This window comes from Mastigoproctus giganteus, chromosome 1, assembly GCF_048544385.1.
Source record: "Mastigoproctus giganteus isolate SK-2022 chromosome 1, ASM4854438v1, whole genome shotgun sequence".
In the NCBI taxonomy this organism is placed as follows: domain Eukaryota; kingdom Metazoa; phylum Arthropoda; class Arachnida; order Uropygi; family Thelyphonidae; genus Mastigoproctus; species Mastigoproctus giganteus.
The window spans coordinates 161,278,434-161,295,219 of record NC_143575.1 but is presented as its reverse complement, the minus strand read 5'-3'; the positions used below and the strand labels follow the sequence as shown (position 1 = coordinate 161,295,219).

The window sequence follows — 16,786 nt, the reverse complement described above, 5'->3', positions numbered from 1 at the left end:
CAAAAGCAAATATTGACACCCACTCCAAGATGAATAATACAAAATAAAAATAAGTTTGAGTTGGGGAAACAAAGAACTGTTTCCTTATCAGTCTCTGTGAGTCCTGAAACAATTGTATTTCTATGATGCCAGAATGTAAGAAGCAATCCAATTATCGATGCCCTTGTACAACCAATTAAAAATCATGCTTAAAATGGTTGGTTTCCTACAGGCAGTCTATGACCATTTGGGAATGTACAGCAGCTGAGTGTTAGCCTCCCAAACTTTCTTTTTTGTGTTATTATTTATCATGGGGGGGGTGGGTGTTGATATCTGGTTTTGAGATTTGTGTACTGGTATAAAATTCTTTCACAATTCTATACTGTTTGTGCTTCTCTCTGAGTGCTTATCGGCTCCTGGTAATTTATTTATTTTTATTATTATTATTATTATTTTTTTTTTTTTTTTGCATTATTTAATTTGTTTAATAAATTATGGCTTGGTTATAGGCACTGGTAAGTGCCTCGCAAACTCAACTTGTTGCAGTTAGCAGAAATTTTTGTATATTATTGTTATTAGCCATATGGTGCAAGGAAGCCTGAGGCTTATGCTGCACCAGGCAAAAAAAAAAAAAAATTCTGAATTACCCAAAGAGAGAGAGAAAGAGAGAGAGAGAGAGAGGTAGAAGGGAATCACCAAGAAAGAGAAGAATGATGATATCCAGCTCAGGACCCTGGGTGTGCCAAGCCCATACTCACCAGATGTGAGTCCCTGGGGATGGTACAATATTAAAGTGTTAATCTAGTTAATCCTTAGTTGAAGAGACCACACATACAGTGTCATACTTTTAATTTAACAATTATCTGGCAAATTTAGTGTATTTTATACACTAAAAACAGTAAGACATAAAATTTGTATCTATTAGAATTATATCAATGTGAATTTTAGTATTCCTCTGGAAAAGTTTAGACATAAAGAATTTGTTTTTTCCTACAGCATGTTTGTCAAAACAAACTTATTACTATGGAAGCAGCAAAACTGCTGTACTGCCAAACCCATTCCAAGAGGGGAAGGTCAGGGCAGACAGTTAACTTGTTGTGTTTGTTAAAAAGCACAGGGAGTGGGGAAGCAGAAGTTTTAGCTTTTGCAATGTGCTATTATAACTTTCAACCAACTTTGTTACCCCAAGATATGGCTGTACAGTAGGTAGGGTTTTTTTTTTTTTTTTTTGATAGCAAGATTATTACTTCTAATCTTAGTATACAATGTGATATCAGAATTAAGAATAAGTTTTTAAAGTCTCCCATTTTAAATTAATTCTTATTTTTTTTCTCACTAAAAACTGACCAGTGAAGCTGCATGCCCACTATTATTAGTTTCTTTGCACACATTCTCTAGGCCAGGGGTCTCAAACTTTTAGAGAAGCAGGCCACATATGAATTTTTGGCAGGCCAGAGAAAATTCTTAATTACTGAAAAGTACAGTCTCTGCATAACATTAAAGTTATGCAGAGAAACAAATTTTATGCCTACTTATATCTACAGATTCAAAAAGAAATCAATGGATATGTAATATAAAATATACCAGTTTGTTTATATCAAATTTTAATTATTACTTACTTATTGTACTAAAAAATGAATAGCAAATGCTTACTTATTGTACTAATCGTAAAAATACACTCAGTAATACAACAAAATTAATTATTACTTATTTATTGTGCTAATCACAAAACTACAGTTAATAATACAACAACAACATTATAATTAATGCGATGAATGTGGTTGCTGTTGTTTTTGTTTGTTTGTTATTAGGAGCATTGGCAACTAAGGCCATACTGCTCCGGGAATATGTGGTGGTCATTCCCTGACCTTTCTGCATACTCTGTATTTGGTGGTGACGGGATCGAACCCCGATCTAATCAAGAAGCATGTGTTACGCACTGCTGCTCCTTCCCACCTGGCTACGGAGGCGCCGAATGTGGTTGCAGAGTGCGACTAAGTTTCGTAATATCAGGTTTTAAAATACTAGTTCCAATTCTTAAAAAGTCATGTAAATGCAGGTCACTTAGACGTGATCATATTTTTGATTTTACATATTTCGTTTTTGAAATGGTCTGCTCACATATACTTGTACTTCCAAAAATTGATGTAACCTTTCTTGCAAAATTTTTAATTTTTGGATAATCTGACTCAGATAATGTTGAATAAAACTCAAGTGGATTTTCATTTTTAAATATTGTATTCAATGCACAGAAGATCTACCAACTCTAATTGTAAATTCTCATCAACATTATTGACAGGTATGTAAAACAGATTTTGAAAAAGTTCAAACACCTTTGAATTATTTTTAAAATCAGAAAATCTATCTGCAAAATTTTCCTGCAACAAACTACATTTTGAACAAAATTTTCAGCAGAAAAATTACAGTTAGGCATATTTTTATATAAATTATTGCAACATGGAAAATGTGAAAATTTATTCTGAAGTAGTTGACTTTTAAATAACTCCAGTTTTGTTTCAAATGCTTTGACATTATAATACAATTCACTGACAAGTTTGTCTCATCCTTCTAGTTTCATATTAAGAAAATTCAGGTGTTCACATATCTGTATTATGAAAACAACAGGGATTACCTTTATGTTTGATATAGGATGCTTCTTTTCCAACCAACTCTCCTGGTCCAACGTGCTAACAATTCATTGTGATGGCAATATAAATTTTACAAAAATGTGAGACATCTTTCTCGCTGTCAGAACAGTAGTGTTCAGACCCCTCGTTCTTGATATTGAGCGCTCAACCCAACGTCTGTCTTCAAACACCATACCGCTGCCAGCAAGGAAACCATTACATAGATTGACATTAAAATTAAATTTTGAAGGTCTAAAAAGCTTAATAAATATGGAGCGATTCTTCTCTTTGTTCCTGTAGATTGACATTAAAATTAAAATTTAGGGGTCGAAAAGGCTTAATGAATAAGGGACGATTATTCTCTTCATTCCTTATGTTGTAATGTTTTTTTTTCTCACATGTGTATAAGCGACCAATCGTCGGATAATAAGAATGGCCTATGGATATTGGTTGATCATTCAATATCTGTAGACCATTAGTAGATCAATCATCCATAGACCATTCCTATTATCTAACGATTGGTCACTTGCATGCATGAAGAACAAACATTACGTTAATGTTACCAGAAAAAGACAGCTTGTTCTCAGTTCTTCATAAAATGGAAGTTTGGTGAAACACAAGCAGTTGCTGCTGACACTTCTATGGCTTTTGATTGTGTTTGGCATAAAGATCCTCTAAACAGACTTCCACTTATGGATTGCCGACTGCTTTTTTTGCATTTGAGAATCCAGTTTTCTCTGTGACCACTACTGCAGGTGATGGTAGCTGGCTCTCTATCTTCTAACTTTTCCACTAATGTTGGTGTTTCCCAAGGTTCAGTTCTTTGTTCCTTTCTTACTCCCACTAATTTTCATCTTGTTTATTAATGACCTGTCTCTACTGACTTGAAATCCTATCCAGTTTTTCTGATGAGAGCCCACTAAAATTCACCTTCCAGTTTGAGAAACCTTGGCCTGAATACAAACAGCTTCATCTTCTAGAATATCCACCACCAATTCCTTAAAAAGCTCATACCCATGTAATTCTCCAATGTATGAAGAAAACATAGACTTCAACCCTTCTAAAACTCAGTCCTATCTTATGTCTCGCAAAAACGTCAGCTACTCCTATGATCACCTTCAGTGATACCTGGATTTCTAGATAGGATCACATATGTTTGTTAGTGATTACCATGACTTCTAATCTCTCTTGGCATAAGCACATCACAAATTTCTGCATAAAAAAAAAAACAAGTTTTCTTTATTTGCTCTTAGCATTACTTTTCTTCTAAACAGTTACTCATTTTGTGCAAATCTCAAATCCAATTTGCCATGGAATATTGTTCCCACATCTTGAGATGACATATTGATGTATTTTTCCCACTACTAGGAGAGTTTTTCGGGGTGGTGCCCCTAAAACCTCTTCCATTCAAAAGACTGGCATTTAGGTTAATTAATAAACGCCCTATCTCTGACACTCTCCACACTTTGTTTCATGGAATTCAGTTTCTGGTGAATGCTTTTCTATAGATACTTCCATGGGCACTGTTCTTCTGAATTGGAATGCTTTCCTCCACTCTCTTCCAAACCAGTCTGAACATTTGCCTCAACCAGTCAACATCCATTTATTGCCCAGCTCCAAACTCACAGAACCAAGTTTCCTCTGCCTTATTTACCCCTTCTACTTTTGTTTTTTGGAACAACCTCCTTTCATACTTCCCATTTGCATTTATATTTCCCAAGAAAAAGGCAAATGCCATTGTTTTCCTTTTTCAAAAAGAGAATATATGTAAATATTAAATTTTATATCAAACATTCCCACACCACTGTATGCTTTTTATTATACAGTTGTGCCCCAATATCTGATGATTCAGTTACCCATGGTTAACCAGGGGGAAAAAATTAAAAAAAAAACTTAAAACATACTACTCGTGTGTCCAATACGATGCTTCCCATTATTTTTTACGATGTCAATTTTAAATCGAATAGCTTCCCTTTATTTTTCACAATGTCGCATATGGTTTGGTCACCAACATTATAATGGTTCTTTAGAGATTTAATGGATGCACCATTTTCAAACTTTTGAATAATTTCAAGTTTTTGTTTAATTTGAAAGCACAACTCTTGCGTTTGCCCATCATTTTTGCAATTTCTAAACAACAACAACAAAAAAAAAAGTTACTATACAAAAAATTCCGACAACCCTGACATAAATAATGAAACGAAATTTGTCCTTCTGCGGTGTGACGGAACACAACAATCAACGCAACGCACAGCACGGATTGCAAGATAATAGGTACACTAATCTCCCAATGATGACTTATAATGCCAGTTCTTGTCGCTTATTTACGACTTGCAAAATATCTGTCGTAGTTATTACTTAAATTTTATGATTTCTGTTTTTTTTTATTTTTTTTATTTGGAGTTGTGTGTGTGTGTGTGTGTGTGTGTGTGTGTGTGTGTGTGTGTGTGTGTGTGTGTGTGTGTGTGTGTGTGTGTGTGTGTGTGTGTGTGTGTGTGTGTGTGTGATGGGGGTTTAGTAGCGCATAAGCTGCAGGGGATGTAGTCTTGAAGTGTTCTGGTTAATCTGCTTCCTGGTTAATCCAATCCCAGTAAATCGAGAGTCTGCTGTACTTTATTATTACCATATTTAATGTTGGTAATGTCTTACTGTGTGTTTAATTTATCAATTAAACTTTATTATATGTATGTATGTACAAGAAAATCACGTTATATATGGGATCAGCAGGTGTTCACTTACATCCACAGTTTCAGCCATCCACGGTAAGTCTTGGGACGTATCCCAAGACTTCCTGTGGATGGGGGGGGGGGTCTTACTGTAATACGAATGAAAATAAATTTGTTTTTGTCACATCTACAAGTTTTTCTTTAATTTTGTGAACCAATGGGGTTTTGATCTGGGATAAATTTATTTCTTATGCAGACCCTAAGATAATCAGGAGTCTGCTATATAATTAGTTTTATAATTCACACTATCCCCCTTCTCCCCATTACTGTGTATTGCTGAAGTTTTACTACATATGAGAATGTTTTTAAACAAAATTCCCAACTTTAATGAGGCCGTTAAACTTCTGAAAGTTAATGATTTATTGTGTAATTAATTTTTAAAGAAAGTAATTAACTTTTTAATGAAAGCGGTTTCTTTATCTTGGTGAAAGATATTTTCTATGTAAATTATGTTATTTTTTTTTTAAATCTTCATAAAATTTTTTCTTCTGAAATTACCAAATGAGTAATAATATTCAAATCCCTAAGAATAATAAAAAAAAGTAAACAACATTAGCAAACTTGTAATACTGATGTTTGTTTAAATTTAGTTTTTTTATTTAAAAAATCATAAAAATAAAGTATGATCCAGTGAAAATAAACCTGAAAAAAAGAGGAGGACCAATACTACTTACGTTCCACCAAAGATACAATGCAGTTCCAGTTTCTGTCCACGAAGAGCTACAATATTAGGTGGTGAAATGTATTGCTTAGTAGGGCGGTAGCTGGACTGTCCAGAACCTAGCAAAATAATATTAAACTGTATCTGTTTACACACAGTTGAAACTACAAAGTAACATTAAACTAGCTCAAAGCCTGTGTTTCCAAAACATGGGAATAAAACTACTTATTTTGTATTTTGACACACAGTGTTGAGTACAAAATCCACTACTTTTACCTTTTGTGGATGAATGATATCTTTTGTTTCATAATCGGATTATGATAATCAAAATAGAAGAATAAAATAAAAATAATCAGATTATGACAATTCAAATAAAAGCTCCACTTCATGGTTGCAGCAAAGTGCTAATGACCTCAACTGAAAGAGAATGATTTGCCTATTGCCTGGGAAATGGCCAGATTCACATTTTGGTGAATTTTTATCTGCAGGCACTTCCTCTAATTATGTACAAAGCACAAAATTTCTCAAAATTAATAAAACTATTGTATATTGAAAATATATTGACAATTTTGAACCACACGAGCGAGGTACAAAAATAAGCTGCCATGTATATGGTAACACTGCATCAGATACCCGCACACCCGCCTGCTGCCACTACTTGTCTATTCCTGATCCCTCAGTTTTTGTTGTTCTTGTTCAGAGTAGGATCAGTGTTTTTTCTGTTACAAAAGATATTGTTATTTCCCTAGCATGGCCCCAAGGCAAAAAAAAGAAGTGGAGCAGTAGTGGTAAACGGCTCTCTCTTACAATGTAAATGAAACTAGACGTTATAAAATGAATGGAAAAGGGCATGAATCAGGCTGATTTAGCACGTGTGTCGGGCTTTAGGTCTGACAGGTCTATAATTACTTGTGTCGGCCTTTGATCCTCCTTTGTGAATTGGGGTGACATTTGCACATCTCCAGTCTGTGGGTACCTCAACTGTGAGTCCAAGGAAGCTCTCATAATTATGGCTAAGGGTTTGCTTACTTCTTCTGCTGCCTTCTTTAATATAACTGGATAGATCCCATCCATCCCAGGTGCCTTTCTTGTGTTTATCTTCAACAATTTCTACTCCACTTTACTCTCAGTCATTACAAGATTATCTAGCTTACTGCCAGAGTTGAATACACCTCTGGCAGTAAGCTAGAGGTGGCCAAAGGATGCAAAGGATAACTTGGTTACAGATCAACTTATATCTATCATAGACTTCTGTGTCACATGTTAATTTATATGTATCCCATGCATTTTTCTTCTCTGCCATATGTCTCAGTAGTTCATCTGACATCCACTTAGGCCTAAACCTTGAACAATATTTCTTAGTTGGTATGTAAAGCCTAGTAGCTTCCAAGATAAATTCTTTGAATGCCTCCCATTTTGAATTTGCTGATGGTAACATCATCAGTTGGAACCACTGTATAGAATTTACATACTGTCTCAGTCCATCGTAGTCGCCTTTACGAAAGCAATAACCCTTCCCTTTACCCCTGATGGTAGTTACCTCTTTGAGTAAATCCCACTTCGGCAGACTGTGATCACTGCCACCTAATGGTTCCTTTATCTGCAGATTCTTAATGCATGAAGAATCACTATTGATAATGAAATCAAGAGTATTACTCCCTCTAGTTGCCTCCCGAACATGCTGATGTAGAAAACAATCATCCAATAAATCCACAAAAGCCTTGCTAGTGTGTGAGTGACCAACCCACAAATTCCAGTCAATATATGGGAAATTAAAATCCCCCATTATAAGACTCTCTGATGTACTGGCCCACTCTATTTCCCTGTACAGTTTCTTATTATACTCATCAGAGTCATTAGGCCTATAGCACACTCCTCAATTTTGATCTCCCAATGCTTATGTCACACCAAACTGACTCAACACTGCACTGTCCAGCAATGTTGACTGGATTTTATTTTCTTGGATTTTATGTGTTTCTTAACTAATAGCATAACCCCTCCTCCCTTCCTATCCTGTCTATCCTTTCTATAGATGTTGTATTCCCCAAATTTCAGTTCTGCATTCTTTATATCTGTGTGACACCATGTCTCTGATATCCCAACAATGTCCGCCTTTGATGCTTTGAGCAATACCTCAAATTCGTCAAATTTATTTACCAAACTTCTAGCATTGGTTTACACGCAAGTATAAACCAATGCTAGGTGTATACCATGAACAAAAACTCTAACAAATTATAATGATAATAATAACCACTTCCCCACTCAAATACGAATCAGACTGATAAATGATCCTGAAATGATTAATCAAGCTAGCCAGAGTAGGCCAGGTATCCTTTCAGAATTCCACTAAGCATTCTGAATTTAACTTGTTATAGCTATACTTCGGCAATCTCAAAAATTGTTCTCCTTCAATTTTAATTTGTTGTAATCAAAACTTATAACTCTGTGGAGAACTTCCTCCATAGAGTGAAACTGTCAAAAATCAAATCAGAATTAAATAAAATAAATTAAAAAACACAAGAGAATAATAAAATTGATTTAAAAATAAAATTTTATGTATTACTACATCTATTGAAGTTTTGCTTGTTTTTATCTCATTGACTTCTGGATCTGAATTATAGAGAATTTTGGCTCTTGTTTTTACATAAATCCAGAAGATAGTTTTGAGTGAGTGAGAGAGAATTAAAAGTGGTTCAAGATGAACCACTTTTAGAGAGAGAGAGTGAGTGAGTGAGTGAGTGTGTGTGTTTATATGAGTAATACGGAAAGAAAGTTAATAAATTATTAACTTTCAATTTATTAAAAAAAATAAAAATAACTTTTTCATTACTTGAAACCCTTCCGCACTTCACAGACATTTGTATTATATTCCACATTACACTTTTGTAAATTTGTATTTATTTTAATTTACACTTTTTACACTGCATAGGGACTACCTTGTCTACTAGTATTACGATAAACGGTCGCATATTTGCCTCCCCTTTTTCTAATACTACAGACAAGTTTTGAAACACAGTGCCTGATACATGGTCAGGAGTAGTCCCCTGATGAATTTCCTGGCTATATATCATATTTTCATCTACTATATATTCAGATTTTGCATATTTGCCATCCCCTGATTCAACCTCTTGCCCTTCCATATATGAATATAGTGTTATTTATTTACTTATATATTCCTGTTTTTTTCCTCAGTCCCAGTTCATTTTTGCACTAGGTTTTTCAAATTCTTTCACCTGTTTAACCACTACTTCACTTCCACTTTCTACTATCCCTTAAACTTCTCTTAGTTCTGGCACCTTGTGTCGTTTCATTTCCATTTTCACAGTCACTTTATTTATACTACAAACCACACATTATTAGCATTAGTAGAGGCATTTGATGCAAGAAAGCAAGCTTATGCAGCATCAGCCAAAAAAAAAAAAAAAAAAAAAAAACCACTCCCACTTCACCCCTCTGTTCGTTCAAAATACCTGTCCAGCTGAGCCTTAAACTTATTTAGGCTATCAACCTCCACCACAAGGGATGGAAGTCTGTTCCACCAACCAACCACCCGCTGGCTAAAGGCAAATTTCCGCACGTCTATCCTACATCTGTCTTTCCTCGATTTGAATTTATGCCCTCTCAGGTGATTTTTCTGAGCTAGAGGAAGAATCCCATCAGCATTGAGCATGCTTAAACCATTCAAGGCTTTATACACCTCTATCAGATCACCTCGCTGGTGCCTAGTCTCCAGACACTGTAATTTGCAAAATTTAAGCCTTTCTTCGTAAGAGCACCCCTTTGTTCCATTCACTAATCTTGTTGCCCTTCTCTGTACTCGTTCCAGCAGCTCTACATCCTTTTTGAAATGAGGCCTCCAGACCTGTATACAGTACTCTAGGTGTGGCCTGACCATCGCCTTATACAATGGAATAATCACCTCCTTATCCCTGCTGGAAAAATAAATTATTTATATTTATATAAATAATTTATATTATTTATATCCTTTTGTTTCCTCTACTGCTGCACTGCATGTTTTGGAGCATTAGACATACTATAACTTTTGTTATTTTCCTTTTTCTGCTTATTTTGCTTCTTAACTGTTATATATATATATATATATATATATATATATATATATATATATATATATATATATATATATATATAAACACATTACTTGATACCCCTTCTGAAAATTTCATGGATCCCAGTTGGGGGAAACTCTGACTTAAGAGATCATGATAGAATCAAATATGAAATTTATTATGCAGTGTAAACAGGCAGCCAGGAAGAGACACATGGTGTCCTGTCCATGATATACAAGACCTTAATAAGAAGCAGGATGTCCCTCTGTATGAGATGATATTTAGATATTGTTTTCAGGTCTGGAGGCCATACCTGGAGAAAGACAGGATTTATAGAGTGGTCTAAAGAACAATTAGATCAACGAAGGGCACTAATATCCATAAAAAATGGCTTTGCATGTGCAAGGAGCAAATAGACATCTTTGGTGTGTGTGGTGGTGGTGGGGGGTTGTTTGTTATTTGGTTTTTAGAAGCATTAGCAACTAAGGCCATATTGCTCCAAGATATGCGGTGGTCATTCCCTGACCTTTCCGCATCCTCCGTGTTTGGTGGTGACGGGCTTGAACCCCAGTCTAATCAAGAAGTGTGTGCTACGGAGGTGCCTGGGGGGGGGGACTGATTGATATATGCAATGAAATGTCAATATAACCAAAGCATATTTGTTACAATTAATTTTTATTATAGTAAAATGCAATCAAAAACGAACAATAGTTACATTAAAATAATTATAACAAAAAAAAAATTACCATCAATTAGTAGTCACTTCTTATAAAATCCAAAATGTTTCTGTATTGTCTATTCCAACAAGGATTTTTCCATAAATTCCTGAACAATATTCCAACTCTCCAAAACTGTGTCTGGAGCATCTTTCCATGTCATTAAGAAATGGAAAGAGCTCACCTTATATTGGCTATACCGAGAGGGTAATCCTAACATAGTCATCTCTTCTTCACCATTGCCCTCTCCAATACTTGTGGAGAGGGACAAAGGAATAGTCGACAATGTTCTCAGTCACTTTCTGAGTAACAAATGCTTTACTATCCAACATTAAGATTGTTTGATGATGCTTCTACAGGAACATTTAATTTGGCATAGATGTTGCCAATTGTTCATCATATCAGCATGTTTTGTGAAATATGATCTGAATAAAGTATGACTTCAGGGTAAACAGATCAAAGGCCATTAATCTAAAAATGGTAATTAATTGGCCAGTTAGTAAATCATTTCAGCATTGACAGATACTAAGGACCAAAGCTCAAAAAGTATTAAAGGATTTTCTTTTTACAAATTTCATTATGATTATATTTTTTCATAATGGTATGAATTTTTATTGCACTAAACTAATATTTTCATTACAGTGATTTGTTAAAATTAAACCTTTTTTAAATAAGATATGTAATAAATTGGTAGAGGATGAGAAATGATTTCATGTTGCTGAATATTTCAGTTCTCATGTGTTTATTACACTGACATTTTACTGTATAAAGCCCTTAAGGGATCAATAAAAAATAAATGAATGAGGAAATTATATTTTTACCAGTAAGAGAGACAAGGACTTATAAAATTTTAGAGAGTAACAGAATTCTGGATCTCACGAAGTTTACCTTTGAGCAGCATGTTATAAATCACTGGAATAAATTAGCTGCCACGGTGGTTGAGGCAGAGAATTTGATTAAGTTCGAAGTTAAATTGGATAGTCACTTTTTATCAAAGGGTTTTTTTTAGGTGTATTAGCACATTTGTGTAAAGTGCCTACTATTTACACCATGTCAGTCCATTCGCGTGTAGTAACTCAACTCCCAATAGGTGGATTAAAATCCAAGACAAAATAACCAAAGCTACATTAAGAAAGTGTTGACAGCATACTAGGATTGATTAATTTATTAGAGCCTGAAATTGTTTTCACATGCTGTTAATTACACAGTATTACAAAATGTTAGGAAGCATAAACAGTAAAGAGAAAACAATTACTTTTATATATTAATTAATGACAGTAATGACAGTATGCTATGCAACAGAATCTATAAAAGTTGGGCAGATGGGCTAAGAGGTGGCAACTGAAGTTTAACACTGACAAATGCAAAGTGCTGCATATGGGTAGCGGTAACCACAGAGAAATGTACAACTGTGTACTACTACACTCAGGGTAGAGGAGAATGAAAAAAGGGCTGATAGTAATTGTGCAGTCAGATATAAGGTTTTCTCAGCAGTGCAGACAGGCTGCCAGAGCAGGTCATGAGGTCTTGTCAATGATATACAGGAATTTTTCTAGCAGGTATAAAGAGGTGATTATCCCTTGTATAAGGCAATGGTCAGGCCACGCCTTGAGTACTGCATACAGATCTGGAGGCTTCATTTTAGGAAGGATGTAGAGTTGCTAGAATGAATACAGAGAAAGGGCAACAAGACTGGTGAGGGGAACAAAGGGGCACTCTTACCAAGAAAGGCTTAAGTTCTGCAAATTGCAGCATCTGGAGACTAGGCACCTGCAAGGTTATCTGATTGAGGTGTATAAGGCCATGAATGGTTTGAGCAGGCTCAATGCTGAGGGGATATGATACTTCCACTTGCTCAGACTAAGAACCTGAGGGGCATAGAGTCAAATTAAGGAAAGACAGTTGTAGAATAGATGTGCGGAAGTTTGCCTTTAGCCAGAGGGTAGTTGATTGCTGGAACAGGCTTCCATCTGTTGTTGTGGAAATTGATAGCTTAAATAAATTTAAGGCTGAACTAGACAAACATTTGGAGTGACTGGATGGGCGAAATGAGAAAAGTTTTTTTTTTTTTTTTTTTTTTTGGCCGCTGTATAAGCTTGCTTTCTTGCATCATGCCTATGCTAATGCTATATTATTAGTTAATCAATTAAAAATTAAATGGTAGCAAATGTAAAGTACTGCATATGAAAAGCAGTATCCCAAGAGTAATGTATCAACTAAGGACCTGGGGGTAATTGTGCAGGCAGATATGAAGCTTTCTGAGCAGTGCAGATGGTCTGCAAGAGTAGCTCATTGTGTATTGTCAGTTACATACAGGAATGTTTCTAGCAGGGATAAGGAGGTGATTATCCCCTTAAGTACTCGAGTACTATATACAGGTCTGGAGGTCTCATTTTAAGAAGGATGTAGAGCTGCTGGAACGAATACAGAGAAGGGCAACAAGATTAGTGAATGGAACAAAGAGTTGCTCTTACGAAGAAAGGCTTAAGTTTTGCAAATTACAGTGTCTGGAAACTAGGCACCTGCGAGGTGATCTGATCGAGTTGCATAAAGCCTTGAATGGTTTGAGCATGCTCAATGCTGATGGGCTTCTTACTCTTGCTCAGAATAACCACCTGAGAGGGCATAAATTCAAATTGAGGAAAGACAGTTGTAGAATAGATGTGCGGAAGTTTGCCTTTAGCCAGCGTGTGGTTGATTGCTGGAACAAACTTCCATCTGTCATTGTAGAAGTTGATAGCTTAATAGATTCAAGGCAGAACAGAAATATTTGGAGCGAGTGGATAGGTAAAATGAGGAGGTTTTTTTTTTTTTCGTTGTTTTTTGTTTTTGGCTGTTTTTTTTTTTTTTTGGCTGATGCTATATAAGCTTGCTTTCTTGCATCATGTGCCTTTACTAATGCTAATGCTATTATTATTATTCTTCTTCTTATTATTATTATACAAAAGGAAAAAATTCAATTAATTTAAGAAATAAAAATGTAATGCCCTGCTTATATTAATTTTTTTTTTTTTTTTTTTGTAGATATATAAAAAGTCTATTTCCTTGCATAATTTAGCCATTCTAATACTAATATAAAATAAAATTGGATGAATATGACTGATTGAGAAGCAGAATCTTCTCCTCCTCCGATTTTAAAAGCCATTTTTGTGTTGTTATCTGTTATGAACTGTGTCTACAAGTACTTAGAAACACCAATAAGAAACAGTGGTATTTACTGGAAGATTGGAAGAAGTTGTACATGAAACAGACATATATATTTTTCAAACCATTTTATAAATTAATTGGTTTTGAAATATATGTACATACTCCAGAAAAGGTAAATAATGGCTGACATCTGGGGAAAAAACCTCACCACCTTTTACCCTTATATCAATTAGTGCCACCCAATTTAAAATTTTAAAAAATGAGACTACTCTCTACCCTTCCTGGAAATCAGCTTGTGTACACAATGGTGTTCGAGAAAAAGCTTTCACTCTCACCATGGACTACAGTATAACCACCTAAGGCTTGCAACAAAGAATTCAACAGAAGTCTGGGCATAGCAGAGCCAAATGGCTAGCATGGGAGTGCAAAAGCGCATATATTTCAATTGACTGTGGTTTGAGCCCATTTGAGTGTTAAATACAGCACAGGCATTCCTCACCAACCATACGGAACACATTCCTGAAAAGTAGTACCACATTTGGCAATACAAAAATAGAAGATAAGGAAATACTGTAATAAATAAATTTTAAAAAAATAAAAAAAAAACAGTAAATTTCTTTGCTATATCTTGGAGTGGTTTTGTCTCCAAGACTATTATATAAAAAAAGCGGAACAGTAATATAACAAGAAAACTATGTGGCAAATTAATGCTACAGGGCAATATATAGCAAGGTGCGATTCTGATACCAAAGTACCAAGACGAACGTTTCATTTTATTTTGAACGTTACCAAAGTAACGTTCAAAATAAAATGAAATCATAAAAATAATGTTATGATCATTTTAATTATCTTATAAAAATAATTAAATCATAATTTCATATTTAAGTTTAATGATTATATGAAATAATAAAATTATATTGCATTTTATTTTTGAATTTTGATTATCTTGCTACTTAGATTGCAGAACTGCACCTTGCCATCTACTGTATAATACTAATTGTAGAAATAATTTGCTGCATTCATTTCATGGTATACTATAGTGTTCCTTTCTTCTACAGTAAATGTCATTTGTCACTTTCAGCACTTCTTGAACATTTATAGAACATGATAAAGGGTAAACTAAATGTTAATTTACATTACTATGAAACAAATGTTGTAATTTTCAAAATACTGCAAAAACAAGACCAAAATACACCTGCAAAAAATGTAAATGTTAGTCAGAAACACAAAAATCTATAGAGAGGCAGCGATAACTCTATGTGCAACAGCATATACGTATCAAAGATCAACTGGGAGTCTGCATCTAGACCACAAGGAATCTGAACTTATGTCAGTAATTTGAACATAAAGTAATTATTTTAGTTTTGAATTTTTTAAGCTCCCTTAATTCGATGTGGGACATTTGAAAAAAATTTATTGAATTATCATATTTTTCAATTTAAGTCACATTTTAACCATATGTGAATGAACTCTTTCTTCATATTCTGTAATAAAATAAAACTGAAATGGATTGTTATAATATTTACTTGACAGTTTATTAATTTTATACTAAAAAGAGATCTGAACCATAATGAGTTACATATTTATTAATAAAAACCATGAAGAAAATTCATTGGCAACCTCTGGTATATATGGTACACAAGTGCATCATTGAGGATGTAAACAATAAGGGCATAAATGAAATGTCAGCAAGTTCGCTCCTGCACTATGCAATAGCAAGTGCAAATTTACCAAGGATACAGTAACAAGTTTAAAAGAGAGAAAGCCCCCAAAGTCACCCGAACCATGGGGCCCCTGGACCACCACTCAGTGAGCTGGTTTTTTTAAGACCTCTAAAAGTATGGGTACCAGGGCCTCAGACTATGTAAATCAGCTTTGCCTCCTAGGCCTGTCCATGTGATGTATGGGAGGCAAGAGTAATAATTGACAGGTTATTTTGTTAAAGGAGACTGGATTGAACTGTGCATAAGTAACACACATGCATCCACAGACAATAAAATAAAGCTTTAGTATATCAAAGACTCTATAGCCGAGTGTCAGGAGCAGGAGTGCAGTAGAACGGGGTTCAAGCCCCTGACTGGTAAATACGGCCGATACCAACCCGCACTGGACCAGCATGGCAGATTATGGTCCATTTCCCTGAACATGAATTGTTGAGGAGGCTTCCATCCTGCAGTGGGTAGATAATGGCTGCAGTTTACCTTTTACCTTTATATCAAAATAAAACTGCATTATCTCAAATTCATAATTGGAAAACCCACAGTTTGGAAGGGAAACTGATTATCATTATTCAAACTAATAAACTCCTCTAACTTAGTGGCCATGTCAAAGTACCCAAAGAACCTTCGGAACATTAGAATAACCATCACAGACCAATACAAATCAAGGGATGGGGCTTAAAAGAGGCATAATTTAGAAGAGAAACTTCAGACAAACAGTTTTTCCAATGCAAAAAGCGGTCACCTTACCATTCACCAATGATGTATTAATACCTTCAAGAAAACCATTCCCTTAATTGCTCTACTACTTTCGAGAAGATGGCAATGCATGAATGCACAGAAGTTTTATACTTTTCTGACAGCACAAGTTTTGATTCATACACAGGTTAGACAATCACAATGCGCAAGTTGCCCATTATATAAATGATACTGATGACAGAGTGAGCAGATTATAATGACAAATGTAAAGTACTGCATATGGGTAACAGTAACCCCAGAGTTTTATTATGCCTTATATCCTTATACAAGGAGGACAATCACCCCCTTATCTCTGCTAGCAAAATTCCTGTATCATTGACAAGACACTATGAGCTACTCTTGTAGCCTCTTTGCACTGCTCAGAAAAGTTCGTGTCTGACAGCACA

General features: G+C 34.9%; 1 protein-coding gene across 1 annotated transcript in view; it reads right to left on the bottom strand.

Moving 5' to 3' along the window:
• LOC150091222 (neuroglian-like) overlaps positions 1-16,786 on the bottom strand; it is a 447,266-nt gene that overhangs the window by 245,925 nt on the left and 184,555 nt on the right. The window contains exon 6 of the mRNA XM_090374775.1: positions 6,007-6,112. Coding sequence (XP_090230901.1) covers positions 6,007-6,112 — 106 coding nt within the window. The remainder of the gene's footprint in view (positions 1-6,006; positions 6,113-16,786) is intronic.